The sequence below is a fragment of the Otolemur garnettii genome, unplaced genomic scaffold, assembly GCF_000181295.1.
Source record: "Otolemur garnettii isolate 467f Iridium unplaced genomic scaffold, OtoGar3 scaffold00251, whole genome shotgun sequence".
Lineage (NCBI taxonomy): Eukaryota > Metazoa > Chordata > Mammalia > Primates > Galagidae > Otolemur > Otolemur garnettii.
This window is the reverse complement of record NW_003852646.1, coordinates 1534834-1552311: the sequence shown is the minus strand read 5'-3', so window position 1 is coordinate 1552311 and position 17478 is coordinate 1534834. Positions and strand designations below refer to the sequence as shown.

Genomic DNA, 17478 nt, shown 5'->3' with positions numbered 1-17478 from the left:
CCCAGGCGACAAAATGAGACTCCATTTCAAAAAAAAAAAAAAAAAACAGAGGAAAAAGATTGAAGAAAAATGAATAGAACTTTAGGAACCTGTGGGACAATTTCCAAAAATCTAATGTTTATGTCATTAGAATTTAAGTGCAGGAAAAACAGAGTGGCTCAGAAGAAAATTTTTGGAACAAAAAGTAGAAAACTTTTCAAATTTGGTGAAGGACAGAAATCTACAGGTTCATGAAGCTGAATAAACCAGAAACAGGATAAACCCCAAGAAATCCAAGCCCTGGGCGGTGCCTGTGGCTCAAGGAGTAGGGTGCCAGTCCCATATACCGGAGGTGGCGGGTTCAAACCCGGCCCGGGCCAAAACTGCAAAAAAAAAAAAAAGAATTCCAAGCCTCGTTTTTAGACTTTGAAGCTGCAAGGAAGAAGTCACTTCCTCTGTCATCAGGAATGATTACACCTTGAGACTTGAATGATTCCCTGTTATACACAGTAAATAAACTCAATCAGTTCAGAATGATATTGAACGAAAACTCAGAATTTCCTCCCTCTTCTCCCAGGCCCACCTCTGTGAGTCACTATTTCTGCATTCAGTTCTTCTGGTTGCTAAAGGGTGATTCCAAAAGATTCAAATACCTAACACTGTTATTAATTCATAACTAAGCTATTTATGAACACCAAATCAAAACCAATTTAAAAAGAAACTCAGTTATTTCAAAAATTGTACAAATGCTTAGTAAGAGCCCCTGGTGTTGCATAACACACAGGCTTTAGGATCTGATTCATCTCAGGGCTGTGCTGCTTATCAACACTGCTGGGTGAAATGCTAGATGCACGCTTCCTCTCCTTTCTCCAAAGCAATGAGGAAGAGATTCATGGGAAATTCTCGCAGGAAGAGGAAAAAAAAAAAAAGGCTTCTACCTGTAGATCAGGATAGCCACTGTCCAAAAAGTTAGGTCTGTGTTTTGAGCAGATACCCAATTCAGAGCCGTGAGAGAGATCACAAGACGAATGTAAAACAAACCTCCTCCTACTAAGCTTCAGGGAAAACTAAATCCAGGAACTCTCTTGCCCCTTGGTTATTCTCTTTTCCCATCATTTTTCCTGCTGCCATCTAATTTTCTTTAAGTGGTAGGGGACAGTGTCCTGGCAACTGTTTGGCACCCTTTTTTTTTTTTTTGTCTTTCAATATCCATTCTTCCCTACTATAGGCAGAGACCCCTGAGTTTTAGTTGAGCATATGTCCACCCAGAATGAAGACTGTATCTTTTTATTCCCCGCCATCCAGTGAAATTTAACCATACAGCTAAGTTGTAGTGAAGTATGAGGAGAACAGATGTGTGCAACTTCTAAGTCAGGTCCTTAAAGGAAAGAAGATGAGCCCTCACATTCCTCCTTTCCCCCTTCTCACTGGTTGGAATGGAAGCATGTTGGAGAACCACACTGAACCACTCCCACTCTATAGAATGAAGAGGCATAAGTAGAAGCAGCCTGGGTCCCTGAACAGCCTGTGATGTCCTCTCTGCACTGAACAGTCTGCCTCTGGACTGTTACATGAGAAGACAGCAACTTCTGTCTTGTTTCAGCCACAATCATTTTTGTTTCCGTTACAATCTGTCTCCTAACTAATATAAAAATTGACAAAGCAATCAGAAGACTCTAGGGAAGAGAGACATAGTGATGAGAACAGTGTTAAAGATCTCTAAGGTCACGTTTAAAACAGTGTGGCAACACAGGCTGGGAGACAAGAGCAAGAGTCAAATCTGCCTCCCTACATCCTAGACTGTGTCATGGTATTCACTTAGGTCTTTGTTCCTTCTGCCTCCCCCATCCCAACACACACATAGTTGGTCAGTGCCTTCCGAACTTGGCTAAACTTGGCTAACATAGGGAAATATCCCACCACATTCCAGGCTAAGTCAGGCATTTCTGTTATATGTTCCTAATGGCATGACACCATATATCACTGTCTCGCAGTACTTACATAATATATTTGAAACTTTATGATTATCTGATGTCTTTTTTCAGTGTAACAGGTTATTTGATTGTCTCTCCCACAATATACTGTAAGTCTTGTGAGGTCAGGGACTGAATGGGTCCTTCACCGCAGGTGTGTCCCAGAACCTAGCACAGTGCATGGCATATAGCAGGTGCTCGTTGAAGACAAAATGAAATATAGAGGTGAATCTTCAAATTTAATGTTTGATTTTGGGAAGCAAGAATTGCAATTTAGGGCATACACACCATGCACCAGGTCGTCTTTGTTATGTCTGAAAAACAAAGAAAAGGTTAGGAGTTTCATTAGAAAGAGAAAAGTTAAGTATTGTTTGGAAAGAAAACTTACTGGCATTAGTAACATTGAGGAGTGTGGACTGACAAAAAAATTGTAAGAGATGTGGGTAAAACTATTCTCAGAGTCATGGCAGCTCCTTCCAGCAGCTACTAGGTAAAATTGATCTTATGGTTACAGAAAACTGTACAGAAGGCAGCTGACTTGGTGGACAACTTAATTCTTGGGGCAGGACTCTGATTCAGTTGGGTATGACAAGAATGTCTCAATACAGACCATCAATTTTCACATGTTCCATAAGAATATATGCATGCAAGTTATGGGGGAATGAATGAATGAATTCAGAGAAGAAAAGAGAAGCTTCATGCAAGCCAGTGTAAATACTGACTCCTCCAATGAAGAAATGCCCAGATCTGTTGTTGAAGGCTAACATGGTACCACGTACCACATGAACGCTGACTTCTCAAAACCATCCTTCTGTACAGGAGTAACTGTGTGCTTCGAAGTGTGAACTTGATCAGAGTCACCCAGTCATTGACTGGTGGACCCCCCTACGATTACTCCCATTTCTTTCAGGGGATGCCTGATTGGCTTAGAGCACAGAGGAGGGCAGGGAAGAGGAAGCGGCACGCCGAGCAAACACAGCTGCATCCGGAGGCCTCTGGCCTCCGGGCTTCCGGTCCGCCGGCCGGCAGCCTGGGTTTCCGGGACGTGCGCGCCGTGTGGGGCGCGCACGCAGGGCGGGGCGTGCGGGGGCGCGCGCGTGCGCAGGCGACGCGCAGAGGGACGAGGCAGACCTGAGGAACCGCTGCTAGGTCCCTGTCGGTCCACGCTGCCAGTCGCGCCGCCTGCTCAGCGTCCGCTGCCGCCATGGGAGTGCAGGTGGAGACCATCTCCCCCGGAGACGGTGAGTAGCGGCGCGGGGCGGCCCTGAGTGTTTCCGCCGCCGCGCGCATCCGCTCACTGTGCCCGTCTGTCTCCGCAGGGCGCACCTTCCCGAAGCGCGGCCAGACCTGCGTGGTGCACTACACCGGTGAGTCGCGCGGGCCTGCGGGGTGGGGGGCTGGACCGCGTTCTCAGCCCGCCTGCGACTGCCGCGGCGGCCTGGGAGCCCCGGGCCGGGGCGTGGCGGCGGCGAGGCCCGCGTGGCCCGAGGCTGAGGCCTGGGCGGTGGCTGCGCCCCGAAGGGGGCAGCCTCGTGCCTGCCGAACCTGGGGGAGTCTGAGCCACTAGGTGTAAGAGGGCTGAACATCATCAAGCACATCAAAAGCAATTTCGTGCCTTAGATGCTGTCATTGTACCCACTGCACAGATGAGGAAACTGAGACTTGGCTAGCGAGGCGAAGTCACTTGCCCAAGGTCACAAGCTCAGGAACGGGCACACTCTTGGCTAGGGACCTTAAGGAGGGATTTGTAGGTTTCTGTGCACGGGATGACACCCTACCCCGCCTTCCGGCCCTCCCTTTAATGAAGATAAGGGCTAGGTAATTACAGTCTGCAAAGCTGCCGCTTTTTCCAGGGAAAGTCTTAATTCGTCCCTCTGCCATGAATGTGGAAACCTCACTTCCTAAGTCATTGCTTTCACCCTGCCTGGCCTTGGGGAAAATAGATCTGCATGATCTTTTGTCCTCTTCTTACTTTTGAGGCACTTACAAATCAGTGACAGTAATGATGGCCCAGACTGAAAGCTGCACTTGTAATTTAGTCTCCCACCCCTGGTAGGAGTAGAGATTTTTCTCATCCCCTTTTAAAGATAAGGAAAGTGGAGATTCATTGAGGGGAATACACAGTAGTAATATAAGCCAAAGGAAATTTTAGACCTCCTTTCTCCCAGCCAGAATTTAAACATCAGAGTCTGGTGCCTTCTATCTTTTTATTCCAAGCCCTTACAAGGTCCTCCTGGGTTTTATGGTGGCATGGGGGGACTAAGCAGGTAGAATCTCCATGGCTGTGGGCTTTCGGCTCCAGGAGGAGGAGAGTGATTGGAGGGCAGCCACATCATGATATGGATAACCTTCCCTCCCCCTACTCCTTCCCCTTTCTCTCCTCTCACCACACCCTTTCCTCTGGTCCTCCTTCCTCTGTTTCTTCTCCTTTCCACACTCCTTCCTCCTCCTCCCTACCCTCTTTCCTCCCCCCCTTCTCATCTCTCCCCCCTTTCTCTTCTCTTCTCTTCTCCTCTCCTCTCCTTCCTTCTCCTCTCCCTCTCGCCTCCTCCTCCCCTTCCTCCTTTCTTCCCTCTGTCCTCTCCCCTCCTCTCCTTCCTTCCTCCTCCTCCCCTCTTCTCCCTCCTCCCCTCCTCCCCTCCTCTTCTCTCTCTTCTCCTCACCTCTTCTCCCTCCTCTTCCTTTCCCTAGTCCCTCCTCATTTCCTCCCCTCCTTCTCTTCCTGGGTAGTAGGCTGTGGCCAAGCTACTCAGGGATAAGTTCTACCCTTCTCTTCTAAGTCATGGGGGAGCCCACTATAGAGAGAAATGACTTTTTCATTTAGAAGGGGAAAAGGCAACTGACATCTTCCCTTCCATGCCCTTTCATTTCTCTGGACTTTCTTCAAGGGTAGAAATGGGGGCAGGAGGTGGAAGAAGTTAAAGTCTAGAACCTGGTTCGGCGCCTGTGGCTCAAGCGGCTAAGGCGCCAGCCACATACACCTAAGGTGGTGGGTTCGAATCCCCAGCCCGGGCCCGCCAAACAACAATGATGGCTGCAACCAAAAAATAGCCGGGCGTTGTGGCCCAGCTGTAGCCCCAGCTACTTGGGAGGCTGAGGCAGGAGACTCGCTTGAGCCCAGGAGTTGGAGGTTGCTGTGAGTGTGATGCCCTGGCACTCTACCCAGGGGGACAGCTTGAGGCTCCATCTCAAAAAAAAAAAAAAAAAAAAAAAAGACTAGAACCTTATGAAGGCTGTCAAAGGTCGGGGTACTGAAGCCCATCTCTGCAGGGAACAGTCTCATGTCTGAAAGAAACTGAGAAGTGCTTCTGATGTTTTAAATAGCTGTCCTTGTAGGCCACAGTCAACGCCTGAGCCTGGGAGATGTAGTGGATGAAAGCTCATCAGTTAGTTCACTTTGATCAGTGGGATGAGAAGAGTAACCATTGTCTTTTATATATAGTGCTGGGATGAGTGGGCAGTTTATTCACTTCCTACAGCCAACAGGGGCAGAGATTGGGACTCGAGAGGTGAGGCAGTGCCTTCTATTGTGCCCTCTTCCCACCCCAGTTTGTAAGTAGCCACACTGGGACATCAGGGGGCTTGCTTATAGGTGTCTCACTCCTAAGTCTGACCCTCATCCTTGGCTTTCCCATGTTCTGGTGCTGCTGACAGGACTGGACACCAGCATGCAGGCAGAGCCACACTTCACTGTACCTCTTGGCAAAATGTCTGGAGCCTTTTCCTAAGTGAGCAGATGGTTGTGGGACCCAGAACACCATCAGGGTTCCCAGTGCCTCTTCAAGTCTGTGTTTTCCCAGCGGGTGGCACCCACCCACACATTCCCAGAACAGCAGCAGGACCCTGGTGTGCAATAGGACAAAAGCTTTCTTTTTTATTTCATTTTGATAAGCCCTACAAAGACGCCTTAGTGAGAAGCCAGCTCTGCCTCCTGCTCACAGAATAGACTGTTCTCTGTCAGGCTGTCGGCTTTATTCTCGTGGGTCTTTGCCACCAGCCTCCAGGAAGAACCTGTTTGAGACCTATGGGGGTGTGAGAGGAGGGGGTGGGTCCTGTGAGATCTCACTGTAGCAGTTAAGTCACTGGGAACAGAATCTATCTTAAGAGAACACAATCAGAAGGCAGGGTTACAAAGATTTGGGGGTCTTCAAAGGCAGAAGCCCTATGGGCCCCAAGAAGAGAAAAGAAGTCCTGATGCCTCTAGTTCTCACTTGTGTTTTTCTCTGTCTGGCTGCCTCAGCAGTCTCCTGTTATAGGTTTCATGTTCTTCTGTTTCTCCCAGCAGGCAGGAGGTAGAAGTCCCTTGCTTGTTCACCCCACCCCTTCCCATGTCCAGCTTCTCTGTCTCCTTTTAAGTGTCTGGCTCAGATTGCTTGGCTGTGTGGTTCTGATTATAGTTCCTGAGAAGGAGAATCTGATTTAAGTGAATACTCTTGATGCAATCAGCTCTGGCCATGTGTGCACTCCTGCCAATTTGGAGGCAGGTCCAAAGAAAGAAGTCAAGTGGCTAGAATCCCCCCGTAGCCACCAGAGGTATGCATAGCACAGACTGACCTTTACTACATGGATGTTTTAAATGCCAGTAGTGGCTGCCATTAGTCATCTTGATGCCACACTCAAGGCTCCCTCTTGTACCTTCCATGACCTTGTAGCAGCACACAGCATGAATAGGCCTCAAAAAAAGGCCTATAATACCAGAAGGGAAAATGAAAACTTCACTGTCACCAGCTAAGCATTTCCTAGGAGCATGACAGGCATTGAGGTGGGAGGGAGGGAGCTGGAAAAGTAAGCCGCCAGCTCAGTGCTCTGAAGATCAAGTGGATTCTCACAGCCACTCCCCACCCCGGGAGCTTTGTCATCTTTACTGTTGAGCTTGTCTTGGCATACAGCTAGCTTCTTGTCCCTCTGCTCATATCAGCAAGCCACATGCCTGCCATTGTGAGAGCAACCTCAAGTGGATTGAAGGAATTCCTTTTTATCGTCTTAAAAAATAGCTGGACACCAAGTCCTTGGGATTAGGTTTGAGTCATCTATAGTTTCCTGACTTCGGGCTGAGGAAAACCAAGAGTCCCTCAGCCTCTTTTCTGCAGGAGGTCCACTTGGAGGGCCCCTTGAGGCTCCCAGGGTAAATGTGGCCACATTTTTTGCAGCCCCCCCTAAAGCCCCTTGCTTGTTTTTTGAGACAGTCTCACTCTGTTGTCCTGGGTAGTGCCATGGCATCATAGCTCACAGCAACCTCAGACTTTTGGACTTGAGCAATTCTCTTGCCTTAGCCTCCCAAATAGCTGGGACTACAGGTGCCCGCCACAACACCCAGATTTTTTTTTTTTTTTGCAGTTGTCATTGTTTGAACTGCCAGCTTCTGGTACGTGGCTGATGCCCTAACCACTAATCTACAGGGCCCCAAGCCAAGCCCCTTACTTTTCCTTAACCCCGGCTGCTCTTCTCTCTGCTTTAGTCCATCTATTCCCTTGCTGGGTATTTCTTGCTTAACGATCTGATGTCTGGAGGAAGGCTAACCCTCACTACACTTACCTGAGATGGCTTCCCCTGATGTGTCCTGTCTTAAAGCAGACAGGTTGGGACTGTTTGGGCAGGGCTGTGACAGGACCCTTTGCCTTCCTAAAGCAGGTAGGTGTTTATTGAGCAACAGCAGCAAGCCAGGTACCTTAGTCAAGCCAATTAACTAAACAAAGATCTGATCCTCATGGTGAGGAAACTAATAGCATGACCATGTGGCAGGCCAGTCAGGAAGAGGCACTGTGGAGAGATTACAGCAGAGGGAGGGAGGGGAGGGGAGGTTGCTCTTTTCAGTGAGGGGGATTCGAGAAGGCCTCTGACGGAATGATGTTTAGCATTCACTCAGAGGAAGTTGGCTCTCTAGGGGAAGGGTATTCCAGGCAGAGGGAAGAGCTAGTGGCTAGTGCAGGGCCCCAGCCTGAAGCATGCTGAGGTGGGTGGAGTGGGTCATGTGAGCGCACATGGCAGGTGAGGTTCAAATGGGTAGACAGCCATGTATGTTGTTAGAAGAACATTGGCTTCCTCTCTGAGTCAGGTGGGACATTAGCTGACTTGGGGTTTTAACTGAACCCCCTTCCCTCCTCATACTGTGTGGACAGTGGGCTGCTGGGGGCGAGGGCAACGGGATCCTGGTTGTATGTGGGTATGTAGTGTGCCAGCCCAGACAGTGGGTAAAAGTGCCAGGCGGACATTCGTACCTTGCCTCTGCCACACAACAGGTGATGAGAGCTTGAGCAAATTGCTCCAAGTTTCTATGAGGCACATGCATAATGAAAGTACCCAGTTGTCTCCACACCGTTTTATATTGCTTTTTTATAAACCACAATTCTATTGAGCTTCGCTCATTACAGTTACATGTTAATGTCAGTAGTCTTTGATCTGAAAGAGTCTTCATACTTTTTTCTTCAATAGCTCTGATATTTCAGAGAGAGCAGGCACATTAGCTTATAAATATTCCACATCTGTCTCATTTTTTCCATACGGTGGTGTTTAGCTTGATTCCCCTGCCTTGATTTCCTGTAAACCGGATGTTCCGTTTTAAAAGTCTGAATAGGTCTGGTAAACAGTTTTGTGTGAATACTTCATCATGGGGAACATCACTCGTTGGGGTGCCAAATTCGATCTTCTTCGTAAAGGTGTATTTTTCCCCTTTGCAGTTAGCAGTGGTCTGTGGAGTGCTTTGGCTTCTTGTAGGTGATCTGTTCCTCATCAGCCTTTCACCTGGTGGTATTGACGCCAATTGATAATTCTCACCTGAAGGAACTTTCATTGGCATTGACAAAGTGGTGATTTATAAAATTCTTCATTTCTTCCACATTTATGAGCCACTGTTCTTCTGTAAGATAGGGTAAAGCTAATTTTTAAAATGAGGAGTCTGTATTAACAAATGGGGTGTTGCCATCCTTAGTGGTGGCAAATGACTTTTTTTTTTTGAGATAGAGTCTCACTATTGACCCAGGCCAGACTGCTGTGGTGTCATCCTAGCTCACAGCAACCTCAGACTTCTGGGTTCAAGCCTCAGCCTTCCGTGTAGCTGGGACTATAGGCGCCCACCACAATGCCCAGCTGATTTTTCTATTTTTAATAGAGGCAGGGTCTTGCTGTTGCTGAGGCTGGTCTCTGAACTCCTTAACTCAAGTGATCCTCTTTCTTTGGCCTCCCGAAGTGCCAGGATTACAGGCGTGAGCTTCCATAGCCATTTGGCAAATGACTTTGCCCCCGTTTGTTTTTAGTTTATTGTGGGCTCATATGTTAGGGCCTTAGAATCACTGGGACTAAGTATTCTTTTTGTTGCTGGTACTATCCTAAATTTGGCCAGTGGGAGCCCCTGTAAGCTCCAGTACTTTCTGACATGCTCCAGTGTTCCTTCGAATAGTTGCTTGGTTTCACTGCTCTGGTCTTGATATCAGCCGTCTCTCCAAAGAGCTCTGGTTCCTTTCGATGGGTCTCTTAGACGTTTTTTAATCAGCTTTATTGAACATAATTTACATACTGTAAAACTACCCCTTGACCTATAGACTTTTACACTTGGTATAAGCCAAAAGGCTGAGAATTGATACCCATAGACTTTTAACTTGAACATTTTTATTTGTCAAAGCTTATTTTTTGTTAAGTACTAATGGGAACCAATTGTCTACTTTGCAAGTTTTTCTGAAAATATTATTGTCACCTACTGTTTCCCATGGAGAAGATCAGGATTATTCTGATCTATTTAGATATAGTCCATCCAGTTCTCCCTTTGGTGCTCATGGTGATGTTGGTTTGTTTTTATTTCTATTTTTTCTTCTCCTTTGTATGTGTGGGGGAGGGGTTTGTTCATTTGGGGCTTTTTTTTTTAACTTGCTGAGGAGCTTAACCAACTCCCTGTGCTCCTTTCCCTGGCTCCCTTAAATTTTGACTAAGGAAAATTCTAGCTGTACAAAAAGTGGAAGAGAACAGTGAGGAGGGGACCGTGGCCATAACCAGTTCTGGGTCCTGCTGTCTGTTCTCTTGCTTCATTTACTCTTCTCCCTGGAGCTCAAGCCACCTGGCCTGTGTGCTTGCACACACCAAGCCTTTCCTCACGTGAGGATCTGGCCCTCTGCCTAAGTGCTACCATGTTGCCCCCGCTCCTACCACGTGGCAGGCTCTTTCTTAGTCTTACAGCAGCACCTCAGTGGATTTCCCCTGGCCCTGGTGGTTCTTCGCACACGTACACGTACACATGCCTCTAATTCTGCAGCGAGGTGCACATCCTTTTTCTTAGCCCTCATCAGTCAGGCCACATACGGTTACATGTACACTTTCTCCAACAGACTGTAGTTTGGCTCTGGGAGGGCAGAACTGTACTGGTGTTGTCCTCCACATTGTCCCCATCACTGCTTGGCATAGAGTAGGTATTCAGTGACTGCGTGAATGAGTGGCATTAGATTCTAGACAAAGCCTATGTTCCTATTATGACTGGTATAATATTTCTACTTCCTTTAGGTTGGGATGAGAAAATAACTTAGACATTTTGGACTTTGCTCATTCCTTGCAGATTAATTTAATTGCAAGCATTCCTTCCTTCTGTACCAGTTGCACACAGGTCAGCACACCAAAGCCTTCCCTCAGTTTAATGAATGTGTTCGGAGCTGGAGAAATCCTCACTGTTGCCCTGAAGGGGCTTATCTTGTATGGGGTGGTCAGTTATAGTGTCAGGCAGGCAGAAGGAGGTTTTCCAAGTATTTATGTACAAGGCAGAATTTAGGATGAAGAAGACACACTGTCTGCCCTCATAGATCTTACACTGTACTGGAAAAGGCTCAGTGTGATTGATAAACAAAAAAATGTATCATGCATTAACCTGTAAGTGGGAAAAGGTTGGAATTTTGGATAGACTGGCAAAGGCCTCAATGAAAGTTACATTTGAGGCTCGGCGCCTATGGCCCAAGTGGCTAAGACACCAGCCACATACACCTAAGGTGGTAGGTTCAAATCTAGCCTGGGCCCGCCAAACAACAATGATGGCTGCAAGCAAAAAATAGCCAGGCATTGTGGTGGGTGCCTGTGGTCCCAGCTACTTGGGAGGCAGAGGCAGGAGACTCGCTTGAGCCCAGGAGTTGGAGGTTGCTGTGAGCTGTGATGGCACAGCACTCTACCCAGGGGAATAGCTTGAGGCTCTGTCTCAAAAAAAAAAAAGTAAGTTACATTTGAGCAAAGATCTGAGAGACATAAGGAGTATAATCATGACTATTTGAGCAAGATCATTTTATAGAGGGAACAGAAAGTGCAAAGGCCTACGAGTAAGAGTATCCCCAGTGTATATGTGGAGCATAAGAACCAATATACTTGGAGTGGGAAAGTGTGAGAGTAATCAGAGGTGAGGTCAGAGGGGTGGGGTGATGGTGGCAGCTCTTACAGGGTCTTTTAGGCCATTTTAAGGACTTCAGCTTTTTGTGACAGGAAACCACTGGTGAGGGGCAGTTAACACAGGAGCGCTAGGGTCTGACTTGTATCATATTTTAAAAGAATGTCCATCTGGCCACTGAGTTTAGACTGTAGGGGAACAAGGGCAGGAGCAGTGAGACCAAGCCGAAAATGACAGTGGCAGTCAGTGGATCAGAGGTCTAGAATTCATGCTTTTAACCATTATACCCTACAGAAGGTACGGATTTCTACCATTGCTGGCTAACTACTGTTGTACAGTATTTCCTTCTCCCCCTCCTCGTGTGGCATAATGAGTAAGTCCTCTTACTTACTGTAGTTAAAATGGGAAATGGAAAGACATGGACACAAGGGCATGCATTCTGATCTGTGTTCTTTCATTGTTGCTGGGATCCTGTGTGTTCTTCCTATTATGGGCCTTGCCTTTGAAAAAGACACTTACGGTCATAGAATCTAAAGGGATTTAGCCAAGGTCAGAAGCATTGCCATACTACACGGTGGAAATGTGCTTGCCCTCAGCTCTGATCTTAGGAAAATGATGAGGGGCAGGCTAGTTCCCTCTCTGGGTAGGCACTTGACCTCTGATCACGCCACTTGTAAAGTGTTCTCTGAACCCCAATTCAGGAAGGCTGCACTGGAGTACAGCCACAGTGGCCCAGAAATGGAATAAACATCAGCTTTTTTTTTTTTTTTTTTTTTTTGACACAGAGTCTCACTTTGTTGCCCCTGGTAGAGTACCATGGCGGTATACCCCACAGCAACCTCAAACTCTTGGGCTCAAGCAGTTCTTTTAGCCTCCCAAGTAGCTGGGACTACAGGCGCCAGCCACAATGCCTGGCTAAAACATGAACTTTTAATTAATTTCTTAATTTACCTAAGTATAGAATCCCTTTTTCCCTGTTATGACTGTGACAAGTGGGTAGTTGATGTGTTAATCATAAAAGTGGCATGGCATCTTTAAACATTTTATTTTAAACTCAGACATAAATGATTTGCTAAAGGGCTGTGACTTTCCTTGAGTACAGCTCTAGTAGTGGAGCTTTCCATCCTAGTTCTTTTTTATTTTTTTTTCCTTGAAATATTATAATTTTAATGTCATCCCTTCTCCAAACACACACAGGCACGTTGAAATGCTAACTTGTTAACTTTTAGGAAAAACATTCCAAGCAGATCCCTAATGATTACTCACAGTTTGAAACTAGATGGTTTCCTATTTGCCAGCTCTGATGCAAAAAAGGACTTGTGGGACATGTCAGCAGTATCATGCCACCTAAATATCGCAGCCATCGTTTTTACGTCTCACAAAGATACCTTCAAGGCATGCTGCAGTGGGTATGTCACTTTTTTGACTGTCCTTAGCAGGGTAGCTCTCCATGCCACAGCCACCCACCTCCTGCACATATAACATTTCAGCATCAGGAACTGAGTCCTCTGTATTTCTGATGAAGTAAGGCCACTTCGGGGTTGCTTCTTCTATATCCTTTCATCTTGTAACCATCCCACAGGAAACAAGGCAGATTTCTGAAGAAAGTCCTAGGATTAATACTGATGGAGGTAAAAAAAAAAAAAAAATTAGTGTGAACAGCTAAGGCTGCTAGCTCATTTGCTTGTTCTAATGTTCAAGGAATGCTTCCTTCCAAGATGTCTTTCTTCAGCTGCAGATAATACTGATAGCTCATGATCGCCTGCTGCCTGCCACAGCTGTGAAACTGGAGGCATCTAAAGTCCCACTCAGAACACTGGTAGGTTACAGTGCATATTTGTCTAGCTGCTGCTTCAGAGGTTTTTCCAAATCTACCCACCACACCTGATTTTGCTTATTGTAGTACTAGAAGCTGAAGTAAGTGACCTCCCGCCGTTCAGGTCCTTGGGCTGCAGCCTCTAAGCTCTCCGGGGCAGTGCTCTCCACAGACAGTGTGAACTCCACAAACTCATTGTTGAGCAGCTGGACCCTAGCAACCAGGCAGCTCTTGTTGGACACGGTTTCACACCGGGTGTGTTTCAGTTTCAACCCAAATGGCATTGGCATCTTTTCCTCCCAAGAGTGGAGGATTAGAGAAGGAAAAGCACTCACAGTAATCCAGTGGTGGTGACACTGGGAAAAACTGATTCTCTCCCATCCTCTCCCACAGATTGAACACTGCCCTGACTCCAGTTGCTCACCCAGCAGCTGTTGTGGCCATTACAAAGCAACTGAAGCTGGGCATTGTGGTGGGCGCCTGTAGTCCCAGCTACTTGGGAGGCTGAGGCCAAAGAATCACCTGCGTCAGAGTTAGAGGTTGCTATGAGCTATGATGCCACAGCACTGTACCAAGGGCAACAAAGTGAGACTATCTCAAAAAAAATAAATAAATAAAATCCCCCATCATAGTTCTTATACAAACCAATTCTGACTTTTTTTTTTTTACAGTTTTTGGCTAGGGTTGGGTTTGAACCCGCCACCTCCAGTATATGGGACCAGTGCCCTACCCTTTTGAGCCACAGGCGCCGCCCACCAATTCTGACTTTTTTTTTTCTTCCTTTTTTTTTTTTTTGGCCAGGGCTGGGTTTGAACCCACCACCTCCGGCATACGGGGCCAGCGCCCTACCCTTTTGAGCCACAGGCGCCACCAATTCTGATTTTTTAAATGTATGGCAAAGCCTGTTGTGAGACCATCTCTAGGGGTTCTCAAACTTTTTAAACCAGGGGCCAGTTCACTGTCCCTCAGACCATTGGAGGGCCAGACTGCAGGCCCTGGGACGAGTTGGCTGCTAAGCAGGACAGGCAGCAGAGGCAGAAAACACCCAGCAGGCCGGATAAATGTCCTAGGCGGGCTACAGTTTGAGGACACCTAAACACTAAACCTTCTGGATTTATTTATTTATTTATTTTGCAGCTTTTTGGCGAGGGCTTGTGTTTGAACCTGCCACCTCTGGTATATGGGGCCAGCACCCTACTCCTTTGAGCCATAGGCACTGCCCAGCCTTCCAAATTTTTAAGCTTGCTTTCTCCAAACATACAGTATTCTCAGTTCACGCAGGTAATCACTACTAATGTTTTGCTTTAGTGACTTTTCTTTATTGCATCTTTCCAAGCAGTCAGCTAAGCCCTCTCTTTCAATTCAGATTTACTTTTATTGATTTACACATTATCTATACACAATAAGGATAGTTACCATAGATACCATACCCTGTGTTGGGGACAAACACAGCTGACCATCCCCCTTTGGTAAGCATAAAATTCATATAGGAATGAAGGCGTGAGGTTGAGCTGGAGACCGAGGCATGGAAGGAGCTTTCGTCACCATGCTGGTCTGGCTGTGCTGGCTGTGGGTTTTATGAGTCTGACAAGGCACTTAAGCAGAGGGTGGTTAAGAAAGCTGGTGTATCTAATAAGGAAAATAGAGAAAGGAAACAGCTAAGCCATTAGACCTGGGGCCTAAGCCCATGTGGAAATTTTCTAAATGCCTTCAAATGCAAATCTGTAGGAAAATATGGGCTCTCCCCACCTTCATTCACTGAACTCCTGTATTATCACAGGTACTTACTCACCTGTATCTTAGAAAGTAGAAATCCTTTCTCCCTCTCTCAACTGTAAAATGGCAAGAACTTCATTTTCTTTTCAAGGCTTCGGGCCTGGGATGTTCTCTTAATTTGTTATTGTTTTAATCTTAAACCATTTCATGTTTTAGTCCCTGTAAAATGCTACCTATGAAAACCTCCCTCAAAGATTCCTGGGCAACTATAAACTACATTTTGAGTCATAAGCTTTCACCCCTGAGTGCTCAAGTTGTAAGTTGTCTTCCTCAGTCTTCTTTTCCTTGCCCAGTGGAAGGTATATGGGGACTCTGCCTTCCCCAGAGCAGAGGGCACTGGAAGTGACTCCATTTCTCTTGGATTACTAGTGAGATAAATAATGCAGTGGTGACTCTCCAAGTCCTTGTCTTAGGTCTTAACCATGGCTTTGGCTTATTAGGCTGGGCACCAGGAACACAGTCTGAAGACAATGTCTGCCCAGCTGCTGCTGGCCAGCTCACCCTCTGCTGAATCCTTCTGAACAAGAACACCCTCAGATAAGTAGCAAGAAAGAGCAGGCTGCAGTGGGGGAGCCACACTTGAAACTCTTTCTCACACCCCTCTTGTTTATTAAACCTTCCTTTTTCCCTCCAAGGATTTCTGTCTGGTAGGTAACCCAGGCAGAAATCAACAGCCTCTGCATGCAGTCACAGTTTTTACTCTGAGGTCTTGTGCTTCTAACTGGAGACCTTCAAATTTCACCTTTTTCTCATTGATTAGGAACTTAAAAGTAAAGACGACCATTCTGAGATTACCCGTCAGATTGTTGTTTCCGTATAGGGAAGAAGGTCTAAATATGGGCGCCTCATGTTTGTCCTGCTGGTTCTTAGAAATCACACAAGTAAAGCAAAGCCAAGAGTGCTCATGAGTGCCAGCACCTTTGAGTGCCAAGGGTTGAGCTGAATGCCGCCAGGATGCAGAACTCAGGCCAGATATGTGAGCTCAGCTATATTCAGTCGGGAACACCAAAACTTACTACTTGAAATCAAGACTACCGAGCTATTCTAGGCAGTTACTTGGGCATGATGTATAGGTTTGTGTATAGTCAGAAATGAAATCGGTCAGTTCTGCAAGAAGGTCTTGTCTTAGGTGAAGTGGCCTTCAGAGCTTAAAGACTGTCAGAACCGTAACCTCAGTTGCCTTCTCTCCGCAGGGCCTGCTTTCTCTAGAAAATTATGGTAATAACTTGGCAGGTGGTTGCACTGTTCAAGGGCTCCAACTCTTGGCACAGCCATCACGAGAGTTAAAATTGGAGCAACTGCTGAGGCTTGACTTGCTGCCTGTTTTACCTGCCCCTGCTCCTTCTCCAAACAGAGGAAGCACCTTTCATTCATTGCCAGGGTGAGTGTAGGACAGAAACATGCAGGATTTTAGTAAGGGCCACTGCCTACTTTTTTTTTTTTTTTAATTGATTTAGGGAGTTCAAATGCGATTTTGTTAGGTGGAGATATTGGGTAGTGAGGGTCTAGAGCAGGCGTCCTCAAACTACAGCCTGTGGGCCACATGCAGCCTGCCTAGGACATTTATCTGGCCCGCCGGGTGTTTTTGCTGTCGCTGTCTGTCCTGCTTAGCAGCTGACTCATCCCAGGGTCCGCAGTTCGGCCCTCCAACGGTCTGAGGGACAGTGAACTAGCCCCCTGTTTACAAAGTTTGAGGACTCCTGGTAGAGACTCTTAGTGTACCTATTATTCCAATACTGTACATTGTATCCAGTAGGTAATTTTTCATCCCTCCCACCTTTTGGAATCTCCAGTGTCTATTATTCATGCTGTATGTTGTGTACCCATTGTTAAGCTCCCACTCATGAGTGAGAAAATGCAGTGTTTTTCCATTCCTGAAATACAGGATTATGGCTCACTGCTGCCTTGGACTCCTGGGTGCAAGCAGTGCTCTCATTTCAGCCTCTGGAGAAGCTGGGACTACTTGCTCATCCTCAGGTAGAGGTGAGGGTCTCACCTGGTCTGTTGCCCAGACAGGCGTCGAACTCTTGACCTCAAGCAGCCCTCTCACCTTGGCTCCCCAAAGTGCTGGGATTACAGGTATGAGCCACAGCATCCAGCCTCAGATAAGATAAACTTATTTATCTACTTACCAGTTGATGGATGTTTAGGCTTCTTGAGGCTATTATAGGTCTGCTTTGAAATTAAGTTTGGGCATAGCCTGTCTTTTCTCTTGGATAGATACAAGAATAGAACAGCTGGGTCATATGGGAGGTACATGTTTAACTACCAGGCAATTTTCCAGTTGCTCCATAGTATATTCCCTCCAGCAGTGTATGAGAATTTCAGTTTCTTCACATCCTTACTAATACTTGAAATAGTCTTTAGTTTTGCTCATTATAATTAATAGTAATAGACATTCCTCCTCGTGGGCTTAATTTGTATTGTTACGATAATTAGAATGTTGAACACCTATTCATGTGCTTACTTGCCACCCGTATGTCTTTTTCAGTGAAATGTCTGTTCAAATTTTTTGCCCTTTCTTGATTGGCTTGTTTTCTTTTTTCTTTTCTTTCTTTTTTTTTTTTTTTTTTTGAGACAGAGCC

General features: G+C 46.5%; 1 protein-coding gene across 1 annotated transcript in view; it reads left to right on the top strand.

Annotated features, from left to right (window-relative positions):
• The first annotated feature begins 2987 nt into the window (after positions 1-2987).
• The window catches only part of FKBP1A (FK506 binding protein 1A), a 25893-nt gene continuing 11402 nt past the window's right edge, over positions 2988-17478 (top strand). Inside the window, exons 1-2 of the mRNA XM_003802625.2 lie at positions 2988-3193; positions 3272-3319. Of these exons, the coding sequence (XP_003802673.1) occupies positions 3157-3193; positions 3272-3319 (85 nt within the window). The 5' untranslated portion in view covers positions 2988-3156. The remainder of the gene's footprint in view (positions 3194-3271; positions 3320-17478) is intronic.